The sequence below is a fragment of the Sinocyclocheilus grahami genome, unplaced genomic scaffold (assembly GCF_001515645.1).
Source record: "Sinocyclocheilus grahami isolate Dianchi unplaced genomic scaffold, SAMN03320097.WGS_v1.1 scaffold189.1, whole genome shotgun sequence".
NCBI classification, from domain to species: domain Eukaryota; kingdom Metazoa; phylum Chordata; class Actinopteri; order Cypriniformes; family Cyprinidae; genus Sinocyclocheilus; species Sinocyclocheilus grahami.
This window is the reverse complement of record NW_015505368.1, coordinates 1194668-1213151: the sequence shown is the minus strand read 5'-3', so window position 1 is coordinate 1213151 and position 18484 is coordinate 1194668. Positions and strand designations below refer to the sequence as shown.

Genomic DNA, 18484 nt, shown 5'->3' with positions numbered 1-18484 from the left:
ACCCCTGCCTGGGGTCTGGACCACAGGATGAGCGGCAGCTATTCATTTTAATAACTGCACTTATTTTCTTCCCTGCCAGGAGCCATTACCATAATTCACACTTTCTGCACAGTACCTGGAGAGCTTTAGTGTGGTTTACAAGTTTTGGATAAAAAAAAGTCTGGAAAAGTCTTCTGAATTCTGAAACAGTGCAAGGAAGAGAGAAATAAACCCAAAGTGGTACGCCTATTTAGAGTAGTCACACACCAAACAGACAGAGGCAGGCTTTAAGTTCAACCAAAAAAATATTTACTCCCGGGTCGGTCCAAATCCATATAATTTTCTTTCTTTCTTGGATGGATTTAGAAGATGTGTTAATGACACTGAATTCCAATCAATTACAATGAACATGCACTTTCAGACTACAGAAAGGATGCAGTAGTTCACTGTAGTAAACACAATTATTATGCTTTATTTCAAGTCCTCTTAAAGATTATGATAGCTTTCGTTCTAAAGATTAATTACTTTTTGCTGAATATCTTGACTTTTCTTCTAGCTCTCATTGGCATGTTTACGCAAGTTCATTAGCATTTGTTGAATTTGTAAATTAATTATTCTTTTAAGTCAGTTGATCCAGTTCACAAAACTGGATTTGCTCCGGTTTTCAAGGTAAACTCACTGACTTTCACTGACTTGATTATTCAAAATTTCACCTCCTGTGTTCCACAGATGAAAGAATGACTTCAGAATGACATGTAAAAGGCAGTAGCTTTGACAATACTATCTGCAAGATAACGTATAGAGTCCACCTCCTTTAAATCACACCGTGAAGAGATAAAACAAGGTTTCCATCCATGCTTGTGCAAATTCCTCTTCCCCATCCTCATCTATTCTGTCACAGACAGAAGCAGTGGAGCTACATCTCTGTAGCAGTCACTCTGAGATGTGACAGCGGTTGACAACCACTTGGCATCTGCTTTAATGTTTACACTGAAGCCTCACCCTCAAGCAGCAAAGCACTAAATTTAACAGAAGATACATAAACCAGAAAAGAAAAAACGAGGGGAGAGTTATTGCTCTTATCTCAGAATAGAGAAAGAAAACAGAATAGCCTGCTGCTCAAATACCCTGGTAAAAATGCAAAGCAGTGTGGGAAACCTCTGTGTAACGTTATGCAAAGCTGAGTGGGAGATAAGCAATGGCCGTTTACACAACGGCAACAAGCAGCCAGAATGAGAGATACAGCTGTCCACCGTTTAAAAAAAAACATAAGCACTCTCAAAGTACAGTCTTACAGGTGGCTGTTTGTTTTGGCTTTTGAAAATTAGATTACTGGCGAACGATATAGCTACCAGGCTTCATACGGAGAAAAAAAAACTATTTTATACTACATTCAAACCTTAGATAGTAATTTTTTGAAACCCAAGGTTAAGGCCACATTTACACTTTAAGTTAAGCAACATTTAACCCTGGGTTATTAAGCCCATCTCCAGAACTTAACTGGTAAGGGTATATAGTAAAATGTGAATTACTAACAAGTTTTGGCGAATTGATGGAGAATTTGAATTCATATAATCTCATTCATATGTTTTTGTATCTGTATACACCCCACTTATGGTTAGGTTTAGGGGTGGACCGTCATGCTTACTTTATTTAGAAAAAAATAATTTTCATACAGATCAAATTGTATGAATTCATACAAATTGGCCACCTAGTCGCTAAAATGTAAAACAGCATAAACACATTTTCTCATGAGATCAGGCTGGTATGAACACTGTTAAACATGGAACAGAATAACCCAGGATTGAAAATGACACTTTTTAAAGATAAAAAAGCCTAGTATTGTATGTTTTTCATCTTGCAAACCATAGCATCGCTTTTCCACTATGCCCTCCAACCTGTTGCATAGAAATATGCATACAAAAAATAAAACTCTGAAATATTCTAAAAGTCCAACCAGAAAAAAAAAATCCTCTGTGATATTTCAGAGAAGAAAGTAAGTCATACAGGTTCAAAATGACATAATAGCGAATCATGACTAGATTGTCATTTTTGGGTACACTACCCCTTTAACTAATACTGAATATTAACTAATATACTTTGGTTAATATTCATGGGACATGTTTGCAGAGATAACAAATCAACATGATTTATGAGATCCCTTTTTATACTATTCTCAATAACCTTTGTGTGTATAATTAATCTGACTGCCTAGTTTATAACCTTGTGTCATTACAATCACTGTGTAGCACGTGTCAGGATTATAAAAAAAGGTTTAAAAAGCAGTTCCATTCTCTAAGTCTAAGATAAGAACAGTTGCTCTACTAGCCTGCAGTTAAAATGCTTTAAATACAGGGAATAAGCCAGTTTTTCTAGTCAACAATTCAGCATCTGTCTGCAATACCCCATATAACATAAGCGCAGTTGTAAAGCAGGTTTCCTCCCATTGTATGGTTTATAAGGACTCTTTCTCCATTTCTAACCTGCTTTATGAATGGATCTGAGCCCTGACACTCAGATCTATTCAACATGGGCTACTCTCGACACACCCCTCAAATGCAGCATGAAGCCATCGTCTGCTCCACTGCACTCTGACAGCTTCGATGACTGACAGGCTTAAAGAATACTGTAGTGATACCCCTCCCCACTGACTCAGTTCCCATGCAAGACACTTCATTTAACCAAACCCCTCCTGGGCTGTTAATCCTGGAGCTGTTTGAGCTGGAGTCTCCCATTGTGAGCCGCTTTGCTGCTTCATTAAGCTGGAATGAAATCAGAGAAACATTACAGAAATCAGACAGAGAGACTCTACACACACATCGGGAGGGAAATAAAGGCTATTTATGCTTCACCTGCTCTTTAAAGGGTTAGGACCTTTCCATATTTGGAGTGTTGACAGATGATTGGTTGTGCTGCTGTTGGAGGTGCTGTGGCATCATAGCAGGCCACACCCACTACGGTCAGGTGAGCTCATAGGCGTGCTGTCACTGCAATCAACAGCGATGAGAAAAGAGTTGCCAAATCGCAATTGAAGGATTTGATGTGACGCATAATTGCCCTAGATAGCCACAGGTTTTTTTTTTGAAAGAGTCTACAAAAAGGGCAGGAAACTGGAGACAAGAAAGACAGCACATAGGTTGAAAAGCCTTTCAATGATATATGGTGACACAAGGATTAAAATGCATAGTTAGGATTAAGTGACAAAATGCAATCAAATGTACATGTCTGAAACTAAATGAGCTTGTTAATTTTCTGAAGTTCTGAAATAAATATTGAAAACAATATACCTGTCATAAGTTGTATAATCAGGCCTAAGGCTCTGGCCTATTGATAGAAAGCAAAAACAGCTAAATGGACAAAAAATACCATGTTCATATAATGAACTCTATAGATTCCAGCCATTGTAGGACATAAGCTGATGAGGACATGAGGTGTGGACCAGTCTGACACAGAAACACAGCTCACATAGCCCAAAGACAGCATAGTATCTGAAAGGTAACAAAACATGCCATGTACACTGATACATTATGATACACACTTCATGAAATCTGAGGTGAAGTCTAGCAGAATAGAAATGTACTGTGGTAAACAAAATTTATGGTTGCTACTATACAACTGTGATAACTCGGCATTAGCAAATGCTGGAAACTGAAAAGCTTAAAGGAGATCCCATAATAATTTATAATGATTTTACATTCGTAACAATAACTGTAGCAACTGTGGTTTGTTAACATTAAGCAAGTTACCTTACACTTGTTGGTGAAGGCTCCAAATCCGGGTTCTGCAGTGGTGATAGGACGCTATCTAGTGGTCATAAGGCAACATCACATTTATATATTAACCTGCATTTAACCTCTTCAGTGTCTAATAACAAGGTACATGATTGTTCAGCCTCAATGAATGAAGTGCTTTGGTTTTTATTAGATTCGAGAAGTGTTTGTATGAGAAATGGTTCACATGTTCACTTATGGGAAGTCGTGGCCTAATGTTTAGAGAATCGGACTCGTAATATAAACCTTAATTAACCTATTTAAAGGGACTGTTCACCCAAAAATGAAAATTCTAGATGTAGATCATCCAAACAGACTCGGATTCAATCACTGATTCAGATTTCAATCACTGATTCAGTTCACTTGCATTATTACACTAGTAGGAGAGCGATATGTGTGTTTGTGTCTGAAATTGCAAACTATATCCTTTTATAGGGCACTATGTGTGGGTTAGGTGTCTGGAGGTAATATCCAAAACCATATAGACATTGTGTGCTCATTCAATCCCATAATACACCACCTCAGTAACAAATGTAAAGCCATGCACTGTGAGCGTCTCAGTTAAGATGGCATCTGCAGCACTTCGACACACTCTTGTCCGAATCCACTCACTTGTTTTCATCCACTCATTAGGTAGACTATATTAGTGGACAAAAGTATAGGGAAGAGTGAATGGGGGTATAGGGGGCAATTTTGGATACAGCTGTTGTAAAAACAGTTTTGACTCGTTCAGTCAACTGATTCATTAAAAAACAGGCTATATCCGAAATTGTTCCCTATACCTTTATATAATGCGCTATTTGAAGAGACAGCCAAGTGTAGTGATTTGTTCAAAACCATAGTGGGCATTATCAAGTGAGCTCATTCAATCCCATAATGCGCCACACTAATGAGTGTACAACTGGTGTACACTCGATCAGCGAATTCCACACAGCTTTTTTGCACACTTGAAGGGCACTTCGGGAAGGGGATGCCATTTGTAGGGACATCCAAATAAAAGTGAACATGAATCCCTTCACGAAGGGCCCTTCCAGAAGTCCGTTAGTGAAGGGAACATACGATGGTCACTTCAAGGAAACAATTTTCAATGAGTTCTTCTGTGTCATCACGTTCTATTAGTTCTACAGCTTCAGTTTCTGAACTTTCACGCTTAGTAACACATACAGCTGTTCCCTCAGCACAGTGCAACAGTGAAAAGGGACCTCTTTCAAACAGTGTCGCGTTCTGAACGTTGTTTAAGCGATATACACCGGTATTACGGTATTTTAAAAATTCATATCATAACAAAACTAAAAACACCGGTATTCGGTATGAACCGGTATACCGCCCAGCACGAAGTCAAGTGTCATTTCTTTTCTGAAAGATATGCTAATATCCAAATAACTACTAGGTGAGTGTTCAGAACAGCAGAAAGGGATAAACACTGCCACACTTTGGTCATCTGCCAGGCCATCTTCTCCCAGTCTCCCAGAATTTATATGTAAAGCCATTACTGTTTTAATGAACTGGGAAAAAAACTGTTAAATGTATGTGTGTAAGTGTGAGTCGCAGGGTGTTATTTGCTTAAATCACACATTTAAAATTCAAATGACAACACTTAATGCATTCCTTCCGCATATCACATTATTATTGCCTGAATGCACGGCTGTATAAACAGGTGAACAGACATGGCATTGAAGACCATCTCCATCACCGCCGTACATTTGCTGATATGGCCTGATCTGTATTATGTTATAGAGAGTGATTGCAATACAAGAACAATGGCAATGCACCGCTTACAAATAGGAACGCAAAATTTCAAGGGAACAGAAAAGTGCACTTGATAATCAACTAAAATGTATAACTTTGACAATCATCTAGCACTCCAAAGAGACAGGCGTGCCAAACGCTGTGACATTACAATGAACTTCAGAACAAAAGCTGCGCAGCTACACTATCAAAACTATGAACTTAACATTTGAAATTTTAATTGCAACTTTTGTATTAAGTTGAGATAAAGACTAAATACAGACCTTTTCACTTAAAAAAAGTAAAACCAACAATATTGAGGGGAAATTCAATTCATTCAAAAATTTGTGGCTTTAATAAATTTTTTGTTTGGTCAGTACAACATAACCAATACAACAAAACTTTCTGGCAAATCCATAACCTGAAATTGTAACCATGCGGATAATACCAAGGTGATGTTGGCATTTTATATATATTTCTCTTAATCCGTTACTTCATGGCATATGAGAGACAGAGCTGAAATAATTAACATTGATGTACCTGAGGTCAGTGAACCAGTGAATCTACATTCTAGATGCCTTTATTGTGACTATCATCAGATCCCTTAAAAGACTCAATGAGAAACTAGCACCAGTTCATCAACACTTTTACCACAACAACTCATTCTCTCCCGTGAAAACACAGGAAACTGTAATGTTTTTATAGTTTCAGTACTGAGCACCAGGCCTCTATATATGTAAAAACAATACAGTACTCCTTTGGATCTTCATCTCCATGAGAAAAATAAACAAAGAAGAAAAAAAAAGAGGAGGAAATAAATTGTACGCAACATCTAAGATCAGTCTGAATATGAAAAAATCTCCTGGAAGACAACTTTCATGCATGTTCAAGCACTGAAGTTTTTGAAGAATGTAAAAAAACACCAAATTCAAGTACAAGGCATTGCTTTAGGTTATACAGTAGATATACACAATACATTTTTAATATATTATCATGACATTTCTTAACTACATTTTAGATATTAATAAATAACACAAACTAACATTCAAAAGGTAAGCTATCCCAACAGTTATTTGCTTTTGCTACTACATATACATCATACACACTGTTTATAATCTAAATCTCTCTACAAGTGATGTGTTTGCATTCCTGTTTTTTGTTTCGTTTTGGACGAGGGAACACGAGTCATTTTGTTTGTCCCCTCCCAGAGTGTCGGAGTGAATGGACTGGTTTGGGAGGTACAGTATGGTGGTAGAGGTGGAGGGTCAATTCTCATTTTGCCATCAGGCACCACTCCTACAGACAAACCTTTAACTTAATGGCTACTCACCCAAAGCAAGAGCAGTAAACGTTGAGCACTGAGGTGGCAAATGAACGTCCCTCCACAAGAGTGAAGAACGCCAGCTGGACGATAAATCAGAAAGTTCCTCACAGTTGTGCAACTCTCTGTTGGAGCTGCACCAGCTGTGTCCGAGCAACTCTTTCCCTGGAAGCAAATGGGAGAGAGATTGATAGATGTGCGGTGAGAGTCATGGGTGACGGGAGCTTTGAGATGGGGATAGGTGTTGACAACATCCTCAATCCACCTTCACGTAGCCATTTGCGCTGGTGGCCCCTGCTCTGGCCCCTCGTGCTCTTCGCCCTCCGCCTCCTCGTCCTCCACCACCTCTGTCCGAACGTTCTTCAGACTGGCCGGGATTGGCGGCCTCGTCGAAGCACAACCGGAGCGTGTTGCGGATCACTAGGCGTTCTACGATAAAGGAGGCGCAGAACCAAGGCACAGCATACTCTGCCGTGATCAGGCCCATGAAGTTATATTTAAACTCTGAGTAGTCCCATGGACAAGCGTCGAACTGTCGTAGCAGCAAACCCGTGCCAAACTCCCACAGGTATGTCCACAGTGTGTAAATGATGCAGCGGAGCAGCACATTGCAGCGGTCCCGTAGACAAAGGTACATGCGCTCTACGATCAGGATGCAGGTTCCGTAGATGAAGAGCGCCCACACGCTCGTCACGCCGGGAAACTTCCAGTTGCAATTCACCACAAACTCCCAGGCGGCCGTGAACATGACTTCACAGAAGTAACCGTGGATGGCATACAAGTACCATCGAGAGAGGGCTGTAAGGGGCTCAGGGGTCATTGTGTTTGCCATGTTGATCATCTTCCTTTTATTTTGACGTATAAGCTTCAGGAGGTAAAAAAAATAAATGAATAAAAGTGTTACAAATCTGCATACGCTGCAACAGAGGCTATGTTCTGAATGAAATACTAGCATACTGTGCAGTATACAGTGTATACTATATAGTATGTACAGTGTATACAAAATAATATGTAAAACAGCAGTAACTTTGATTGTGGGCACGGTTTTGTTGGCAAATCTGGGCCAAATAGTAGGCCAATTGGGTAATTTATTCATACAAAAAATTTGCATGTTGTGCCCAATTTACACTCCGTTCAAATGTTTGGGGTTAGTAAAATTTTTTTATTTATTATTAATTGTAATTAATACTTTTATTCAGCAAGGAGATACTTTTGTTCAAAAGAGACAGTAAATGCATTTATATAAACTGCTGATAAATGTTACTTTTTAAAATATATTAAAATAGAAAGCAGTTATTATAAATATTAAATTAAATAAATGCTTTGTTGAGCATAAGAGACATCAAAAATAGTACCAACCCCAAACATTTCAACGGTAGTTTATATATTGCAGAAACAAATAGAGTAGAGTACTATGCTACACCAAACATACCCAACAAAATACAAATGCTGCATGACAACACACAGTAGTAGCATCTACAATATACTATTAATAAATGACAGAATATAATCTCAAGGAGCATATGAGCTGGATTAATGAACGGGGTCACTTGCAGACATAAGCGAAAAATAACTGATCCTAGTTACATGAGCCAACAAACACTTTCAACTGTCCTTTGCTTTAAATCCATGTACATACACACACACTGTACAGCTTAAAATACAGTATCATATGTCAGAGGGCCTCTGAAGAGCTTAAAGTCCTAAAAAGCTCATCTGTGTACAACTAACATCACAGTGAATCCGTAGAGATGGCTGGTCAATTCTTAGGCAATTATGACTCTTTTGATATTCAACTGCTGCTGAAGATGTGTGTGTAAATGAATTAGAGATGAATGTGATCTCATTATGGCCTATCAATTACACTTTGGTTACTTGCCATTTAGCAAACATTTCTCTCAGCCAAAGCTGCTTACTGTAGGCTAATTGTAGGGACAGTCATCCGAGAGCACATGGAGGTTAAGTGTCTTGCTCCAAGGCCATCATGGGAACTCAAGTGACTCTATAATTCACACCGCCTTAGATCGAATACAAACCTTTACAAAGTGCACCATCACATTTAAAATAGATCTGCTAGTCTTATTTGAAAAACAAAAACTAATATAGCCTGTACTGTGATTAAACTAGACTGAGGATTCAATGGATAGAGAGGGTGGGTCAAAAAAACAAACAAGAGTGGGACATTATGAAAAACGGTAATATTTGCAGATTTAACCAACCTGCTGTCTCACTGTCCACACTCCACTCTGTCTGTCAGGGTCCAAAGAGAGCGGTACTTCTGAGCTTTGCTGCTGATGCTAATGTGGTACTCATGTACTAAAATGGGGAAAAAAAATGTAAACATACAGTCCTGTTAAATTGAGTGGAGTAATAGCTTTGTTTTAAAGGAATGTTACAGGTGCAAAACAACTTAAGCTTCTATAACATGCTGTCCATAACCACAGACATTCATTTCAACTTTCCCCTAAAAACAAAGAATATTTGTGTTTCCAGTAATACACTTACAATATAAGTCTATTGGGAAATACATTCCATCATATATTGCACTTATTTGTAGCTATCAGTGTAAGACTAAATCTATTTTTTTACAATAGTGTATTACGATATACACATTAAATACACATTATTCCATTGTATTTGTGAAAATTATAATAGTGTATAATATTATAAGAATTCTGTTAACCTAACACTAAGAATGAGAATTTCTAAGTGTTGTAATTTTAATCTCACCAAAAAAAATCCGTGCATATGATAAAAGCCTCACACATCAAAGATGTCAAAAGTGTTACTGAGATAAACGCAGCCACTGTTTCTAAAATCTTCCAGCTCTTCTAAAATATCTTCACAAAAAGGAAGAGCGTCTGGTGTTACAAGCATCTCCAAATGTTCTGAACTGGGCATGCTTAACATTTTAACCAGCTCGGGACAGAAAATATTTAGTGTACTACAAGTAAAGCTCTTAGTTCCTTAACAATAGCAAGAACACACTATGAAGAAATATACAGCCTTTTATATATATATATATATATATATCATATACACACACTACATTTTTTGTGTTTGTGTTCAAACAAGTATCTTATAGTTACAACGGCTCATTTCTTTGATCATAAATACAGTGAACACAGTAACATGAGACATGATTATAATTTAAAAGAACTGTTTTCATATTTTAAGATTTTTATAAATATTTAATTTCTTTTTTTTAATGTATTTTATTCCAGTGATGGCAAAGCTGAATTTCCAGCATCATTACTCCAGTCTTCGCTGTCACGTGATCTTTCAGAAATCATTCTAATATGCTGATTTGCTGCTTAAATAACATTTCTTATTATGTTGAAAACAGTTCTGATTATGAGTACGATGCATTTATTTTTCTTTGATGAATATAAAGTTATAAAGAAAGAATAGCATTTATTTGAAACAAATTTTTGCAACAGTGTAAAAGTATTCAGTGTCACTTTTGATTAATCATTAATCGTTTCCATTTCTGATTACATTATTGTTTTTACTTTTTTGTGTAATTTAAACAATACTGTTTAGACATTGTTTTTGTCTATTGTTAATTTTTTATTTTTTTTTTATGAGATGGTGAGAGATTTTATTCCAGTGATGGCAAAGCTGAATTTCCAGCATCATTACTCCAGTCTTCGCTGTCACGTGATCTTTCAGAAATCATTCTAATATGCTGATTTGCTGCTTAAATAACATTTCTTATTATGTTGAAAACAGTTCTGATTATGAGTACGATGCATTTATTTTTCTTTGATGAATATAAAGTTATAAAGAAAGAATAGCATTTATTTGAAACAAATTTTTGCAACAGTGTAAAAGTATTCAGTGTCACTTTTGATTAATCATTTATCTTACCGTTTCCATTTCTGATTACATTATTGTTTTTACTTTTTTGTGTAATTTAAACAATACTGTTTAGACATTGTTTTTGTCTATTGTTAATTTTTTTATTTTTTTTTTATGAGATGGTGAGAGGTGTTATAAATAACACTTGATAAAAATTGCATTTCATACTTGGAAACTCCAAAGGTTGTATCAGAGTAACTCCATGAGAGTGCAGCACACATTGCTAAAAGGCTGATATTCTGCACTCTAATGGAAAGGCCATTATGAAATATTAATCTATGCACTGAGATAAGACAGCTCTTGAGCCACAATAGAAGACACAAGTGCTCAGTCATCCGGACAACCTTGCATTAAGAGTTGTATGGTACAGTGTTTACATGTTACCTGTTTATGTACTTTCACTCAAGTAATGGAGTTGAGTACTTTGTCTGCCTCTGTTTACTGGCCTTGCAGTCAGCATTGCTATTGATCCCTCCTGTCAAACCTCTATTGACCTTCTCAGCAACCTGAACAGACCAGTCACTGCTGACAGCCTGGTCATCACTATACCACACAGACACGCAAGCTCAGCTGCACAGAGCAGCATCAAAGCAGAACGACTGCTTTGTGACATTGGATGATAAGAATTGTTTCTGTCTAGCCGCCAGGGAATCACTGTTATGTGCAAATAAAGAGAGGAATTGGTTGTAGAATTTGTCTATTAGTAAGGGCAAAGTACATGAAATGGTATTTCAGATATGTGTGCCAAATGCAAATAAGTGGAATATTTTAAAGCTGTTTTAGCAAATGATGCTCAATCACAGGCATTCATGGCATTAGGTTAATTACTACAAACGGGAACAGTATCCGTCTCTCATTTTCTTTTTAAAAAACTGAAAGGCACTAACACAGAGTGACGCACTTACAATGGAATGCAATATTTGGAGGATTCAAAAGCAGAAATGTGAAACTTACATTTATTCTTACGTATTATGATAAAGCTTGTCATGGCAATGAAGTTGTTGTAAAATTTAATATAACTTTAAAAAGTGAAGGTTAGTGATATCTTTACATTAAAATCACATTTTTTTTACATTCATATTGTTTGTCTTGTCGCTACACAATTAAAACATTAACAATATTATTTTAACATTTACAGATTGACCCCATTCACTTCCACTGTAAGTGCCTCATGTAACCCAGATTTTTTTGTGGAAATTATTTTTTGTGGTAATCAATGCCACAAGAACTGTTGATTAAGCTTAACTTGTACTGAACCCACAACATTTATTTTAGTGTTTTTACTGCTAACTAAAGATATTCAAAAATAATTTCTGGTAACTGAAAGTTAAAGTACTAAAATTACTAAAACTGAAATAAGTAAATGTAAAGCTATACAGAAATGTGTGTGTGTGTGTGTGTGAACTGAAAATAAAAGCTGAAATATTAATAAACACTACAATATTACATAAACAATACTGATTCACTTAAGTAGCACACAATGGCAGTGCATGGACTATTTTTCTGGAGCTTGGTTGTTGCTTCCGCCATATACAGGTGCATCTCAATAAATTAGAATGTCGTGGAAAAGTTCATTTATTTCAGTAATTCAACTCAAATTGTGAAACTCGTGTATTAAATAAATTCAATGCACACAGACTGAAGTAGTTTAAGTCTTTGGTTCTTTTAATTGTGATGATTTTGGCTCACATTTAACAAAAACCCACCAATTCACTATCTCAACAAATTAGAATACTACATAATACCAATAAAAAAAATTTTTTTTGGGTTTTTGTTAAATGTGAGCCAAAATCATCACAATTAAAAGAACCAAAGACTTAAACTACTTCAGTCTGTGTGCATTGAATTTATTTAATACACAAGTTTCACAATTTGAGTTGAATTACTGAAATAAATGAACTTTTCCACGACATTCTAATTTATTGAGATGCACCTGTAGATGAGCAGCTTGAACATTGCACAAAATATCTCCTTTTGTGCTCCATGGAACATTTTTTTTTTAAATGCATGGCATAATATTTTTTGGTGAACTGTCCCTTTAAGTGCCCATTTGAGTACTATGGGAATTTCAGACATCATAAAGGCTACACTATCCAAGTTGTTGTGTTTTTTTTCCCACTCTGTCCTTCTTTTTGTCAATATCAAGCACACACCTGCCAAGAGAACAAAGGCACATCAATAGCAGGGATAATATACTATAACATTCTCCTTTGACGCACTGGAATGACAGGCTCCGATGCATTCTTATTACTGCTATTTCTAGAGGTGACTGATGAGAGCTCTGGTCTCTTGCCATGAGTTCACTTCACTCTGCACAAATATAAATGGCAATGGATCAATAGCGCACACAGCTCAGCTACTCTAGACATCAGCTTGGCTCCAGCCCGCACACAGCCTACATTCTTCTCATCAGGTAAGAGAAGTGCTGATAAGCCTCCTCAGGGCTGTTAAAGGATGATCATGTTTCATGACAGAGGCAGAACCAGTTTCAATAAATTCTTCAGCATGGGGCGGACAATTCATCCTGAGTTTCACTCATCAGCGTTAATGAGGCACAAATTTAAAAAAATGCAAAACAACAGTAGCTGAAAGCCGTTAGTAATAAGGAGAGGCTAAATAATAACAGTCACATAATTTTTGGTTAATTGATATGTTTTTCAAAGGCAGAGAGTGCGGGAGAGAGAGAGAGAGAGGGAGACATAAGTGAATTTGTCAACATTAAATGCTTATATTTATTAAAAAAATGCAAATTTCAATAATCTTAAAATGGCCTAAATTTTCCCAATATATTGGTCTATTACTAATAAAATCTTACCCAGCATTATTTATATTAAATGATTAAAATAATAAAAAACTAAAAGTATGATTAAAAAATACTTTTCACAATCTGCAACCCTCCGTTTCTGAAAAAAGGGACTTTTGGGGGGCGGAAAATGTATTCTAGATATATACAATAATTAAATACATAATTTTTGTCTTAATTTAAGATGAAAAAGTACTGTAGCGCTACCAGTATTGTTATTGTGAACTAAAACTATTAAAAATAGTTATTTTTATTTGAAATAAATTAAAAAAATTAAATCAAATAAAATATTAAATGGAAAAGTTAAATAAAAAAAACTTAAACATTAGAAATGCTGCCTTGTCAACTAATTGAAATACAATAAATTTAAGCTTAATTAAATTACTAAAAACTAAAATAAAGGTAAACAGAACTATAAAAACAAAAGCACATAAAACTAAATCTATTAAAATGAAAACTGAAAAAATTAAAATGAATTCAAAAATAATCAATACTAATACTAATAATCAACTCTATAATAAGTAGGCTATATAAATCATTCTGCTAGCGATATCATGGTAGTTTAATATGGTCTGGCTGCAGCTTTAAAATATGGTTGGCCATAGGACTCTCAGGGTGGGCCAAGCTCATGATTAGGTGGATCAGGACCACCCAGTCCCACTCTGCAGTCAGTCCTCTTATATACTTTTTACTTCAAGTGACTCCAAGAGCTTATCCTTTCAGTTTGTTCCCCCGAAAGGACCACAAGTATGTCCCAGACTGCTAACATATGGGTCAGCGCCAAGAGATTAACAACTTCTGAGCCTTATTAGAGAGGGTTAGTCACATGACAGCACCAAGCCACAGTGATGTTAAAAAAGACTGACATGGCAAGTCTTCTTTGAAGAATAAAATAATGACAAGCCGACATTTACCATAACTACAGTCTTATTTTGAGAAGCAAGATTGAGATGTGGGCAAGTGAAACAGCGTGGAGCTGATCTGCCAAACTAAACAGCAAATCCCCCGATTTAATCAAGTAAGCTTTGAGTGTCTTTGATCTCACGCTGCTGATGTAAGTGGGGCTTCAGCTTAGCGCTATGAAACACCAGAGGACATAGTCTGCGTAGTAAATATCGACCCATCCAAACTATCCCAGAACGACCTCTTAAAGGGCACGTGTCATGTTTATATACGCTATTGGGTGACTGAGATGGAAGAAGTGAGAAGCCAGTGCCAAAGGTCTGTTTATAGCAAGTGACGCCAATACGTGTAAAGAATTTGAACTCTTTTGGTCTGTTTACTCAAAATACTGTCTGTTTCGGAAGTGTCGTCAAAAAATAATGATGCGACTTGATTAGCACCTGACATGTTCTTCATAATACAAATGGTTTGGGATATGTAAATGTGAGGGTTTTCCGTGTGAGACTGAATACACCGCGGTCGTGACAGCAGCAGCGGCGGTCGGATGCGCAGCGCAGGCCTCCATGACAACCGACCACTGCAGCGCCGCGCCGCCTGCGCAGACGCAACTCCACTCTGTCGAGCGCCACACTACAGTGGCATTTACAGCAGTGCGGACTCTGAGCACTTCGTTTTTCTAGTAAAAACGTTACATAAAGTTTCCTGTCGTTTTTGTATCGGACAACAAAGAAACGATATAGACAGATGCAACACTGCAAATGGTCAAACTTGAGCAAGTTTCTTCGTAATTAAAGATTTGAGCGCAAATTAGCGCGTTTAGGATCAAATGCGATGGAGATGGCAGCGTTGACTTCCTCGTTCGCATATTTGGGTGATAACAGTCCGTAAAACAGCGAGCTTGTGGGCGAGTAAACGTTCAGAAAGGTGCACCGGTGTACTCTGACTCGAGCTCGTGTAAATTGTGGGATAGCCCATGCAGGAAACTCGACTGGGTCTGATGAAACATCCTAAAAGCCGGCGAGACTTACCTTCTTATTCTTCCGCTGCTGTAGATGTAGAGGAGCCGGGACTCATTTTGGTGTTAAACAGAAACTCGTTGCACCGGTTGCCCCTCAGAGTACATTTGTAGCCGGCTCTTTCTGTCCTCTCGCCGCTGTCCGGTGATAACTGACATATTGTACTCTACTGCAGCAGTAACGGCACATGCTCACACACCGGCTGCGTTTCAAAACACAGCGAGCAGCCTACCTAGTAGCGACGTACGATTCGGCATCGAATCATGCTTTTGAGTCGGATCTTTGTGATGAATCGATTCACAAAACTAGTTTTTAAAAGATGCGTTCACCAAAAGCTGATTTGTTCGAACGTTCCGTCGTTACCAATAGAGTTCAATAGAACTTGCGACCATAGTTAGCTAACGATGCTTTTGGGAAACGCACCCTTGGTCTGACTCTGAGCCGCTCTCTTCCACTGGCTAAACTGAATCACGAGTCGACTCATTCGAGCATGCTTGATTTGATTCTCAATGAGCCGAGGACGGAGTGATCGAAGGATGTGACTGTAAAATGCCAATCGCTGAACGACTTTTATGGCAATTCAAAACATATGAAACTGACATTTTCATTAGCATTTTATTCAAACGTGCAAAATCTTCTTAGTCATTTATGTAAAGGAATTATAGTATTGTTGTAATTTGTAGGCTACATAATTTACAGTGTGGGCTAAAATGTAAAATATATTTTTCTAGATTATATTTTTATGAGCTGAATATCATGACTGAACTGGGACACAAAATGAAAGAAAAATGAAAAAGTTAAATTTAAAGAAATTATATATATATATATATATAATTTATTTAAATTGAAATTTTTATTTAAAGAAAAAAAAAGCACGGAAATAAGGAAAACACACGAGTATGCTATATTAAGTTATCCTGCTTGTTTCAAAAATGCTGAAAAGAATATGCTCAGATCCACTGATGGAATACACATAGCGTTTTCAACGTCAGCATCACTCTTGTGTTAAATATGAGCCCCATGACGTATTGTTAGCATTATGTTTTATGCTGTATGTTAATATGGTAAAAATGAACCACAGCCATAATTGAAATATTGAGTACTGGGGTATAAGAGTAGAATACAGCCAGTGGGGCCAGTGCTCCAGGTAGGCTACTGTTGGGTCCGAGTCCACCTTGTCGAGTCTAGGCCCTTGTCTTACTTTAATTGTACAAACCCGATTCCAAAAAAGTTGGGACGCTGTACAAATTGTGAATAAAAACAGAATGCAATGATGTGGAAATTTCAAATTTCAATATATTTAATTCAGAATACAACATAGATGACATATTTCACAATTTGTAGTGTCCCAACTTTTTTGGAATTGGGTTTGTATGTTGTTTGTACTTATTATTAATTTTAATTCATATTAAGTCCAAAATATAAGATTCCGTGCCAGATTCGAGTCCAAGTGCCTCTAGCTCCAGGGCTTCGAGCTGAAAAGCTCATGCAACCGAACACGAGGCACAGCAAATGTCAAACTTATAGACAGTGCTTGATTATGTGGCAGTAATACAATAAAACACAAATTATCAATTAAAAATCACAGGTGCATATCAATATCACAATTCAGTTTAATTAACACATTAAATATGGGGTGTCTTATGTTAAAATCCTGGACTTTACTTACAGCTATAAACATAAAACCCTGTGGCTGCAGGACCATAATCTCTCTTTTCTACAAAATATAACCACTTAACGGGACAGTTCACCCAAAAATATAAGTTCTGTCATTGTTTAAAGGGGTCATATGATGCGATTAAAATTTTTCCTTTCTCTTCGGAGTGTTACAAGCTCTTGGTGCATAAAGAAGATCTGTAAAGTTGCAAAGACTAAAGTCTCAAATCCAAAGAGATATTCTTTATAAAAGAGTCAGCCACGCCTACCTAAAACGCCTCGTACTGACACGCCCCCACATATCTACCTCACTATGTGGGAAGATTTGCATAACGCTGCCCAAATGTTCACGCAAAGAAAGAAGGCGTAACTTTCATTCTTGCTGTAGTTTTGTTGATGCTGCCATGTCGTGAAGGCGCTGTGTGTTTCGTTGTGAAAGCGAAACGACTTTGTTTGGTCTTCCAAAAGAGGACGATATCCGCTTTGTCGTGCCTGGAGCTGATCCCTGCTGGTCGCTGAGGAAATACAACAACTTCGCGCTGTGGATCGCTGGATTCACCGTGGACGAAGCGGAGTCCAGCCCGGGGTCGTCACATGTGGTTGCCGCAAGCCCGCCGGACGCTCTTTCATCGAATCCGCTGGCCGCGCTGTTCTCAAGCCCACCGGCCTCCGCTCACTCTAGCCCGCCGTGTTTCATTGTGAAAGCGAAACTACTTTGTTTGGTCTTCCAAAAGAGGACACGACTAGAAATCAGTGGTTAAGTTGTATTTACAACACTGTGCCAGGACAGTTCAACCCAAATATTAATTTGTGTGCAGCACATTTTATGGAGGACTGTTTCCTGGTAGAGTAGACTACAATGCCGGCTGTTCTGACTCACAGACTGTAAGTACGTTTTTATATTTAAAGGATTTGCCACTGATGATTCAAATTCGAATTTTGAGCAGTGTAGAGTAGCGCTCGTTTGTCATTTCTCCGATCACAAATGCAGACATGGTTTTATGTTTACGCAACGCGATGCAATGCAATGCGTAAAAAGACAGTATAAATCATTATAATCTGTAATTATGTCGCCACTGGATGCAACAAATGCCTCGTTTGTAATGGGTTTTAATGTTTTTGTCTCGTTGCTCCGACCGGACAGGGAATCACAGTATGGTAAGGGACGTAACATTTCTGTCACACGCTTGAGGTATTTGGCCAATCACAACGCACTGGATAGCTGGCCAATCAGAGCACACCTCGCGTTTCAGAACGATGAGCTTTGTAAAAATCGACGCGTTTCAGAAAGGCGGAGCATAGAGGAGAAACAATAATGTACAGTATGTGGAAAATAATGTGTTTTTTTACCTTAAACCGCATAAACACATTTCATTACACCAAATACACTAAATAATGTTCTTTTTAGCAACCTCATATGACCCCTTTAATTATGTCGTACCAAACC

General features: G+C 37.5%; 1 protein-coding gene across 1 annotated transcript; it reads right to left on the bottom strand.

The window, feature by feature from the left end:
• Window positions 1-5826: 5826 nt before the first annotated feature.
• LOC107594722 (transmembrane protein 229b-like) lies at window positions 5827-15646 on the bottom strand. Its single transcript, XM_016284882.1, has 3 exons — window positions 15394-15646; window positions 9018-9114; window positions 5827-7663 (listed from the first exon to the last, which is right to left on the bottom strand). The coding sequence occupies exon 3, from the start codon at window positions 7637-7639 to the stop codon at window positions 7055-7057; it is 585 nt and encodes a 194-aa protein (XP_016140368.1). The 5' UTR covers window positions 7640-7663; window positions 9018-9114; window positions 15394-15646; the 3' UTR covers window positions 5827-7054.
• Window positions 15647-18484: the final 2838 nt, after the last annotated feature.

Bases quoted from the DNA above. Each gene is read 5' to 3' on its own strand.
- LOC107594722 (XM_016284882.1), bottom strand. From the start codon at position 7,639: ATGATCAACATGGCAAACACAATGACCCCTGAGCCCCTTACAGCCCTC.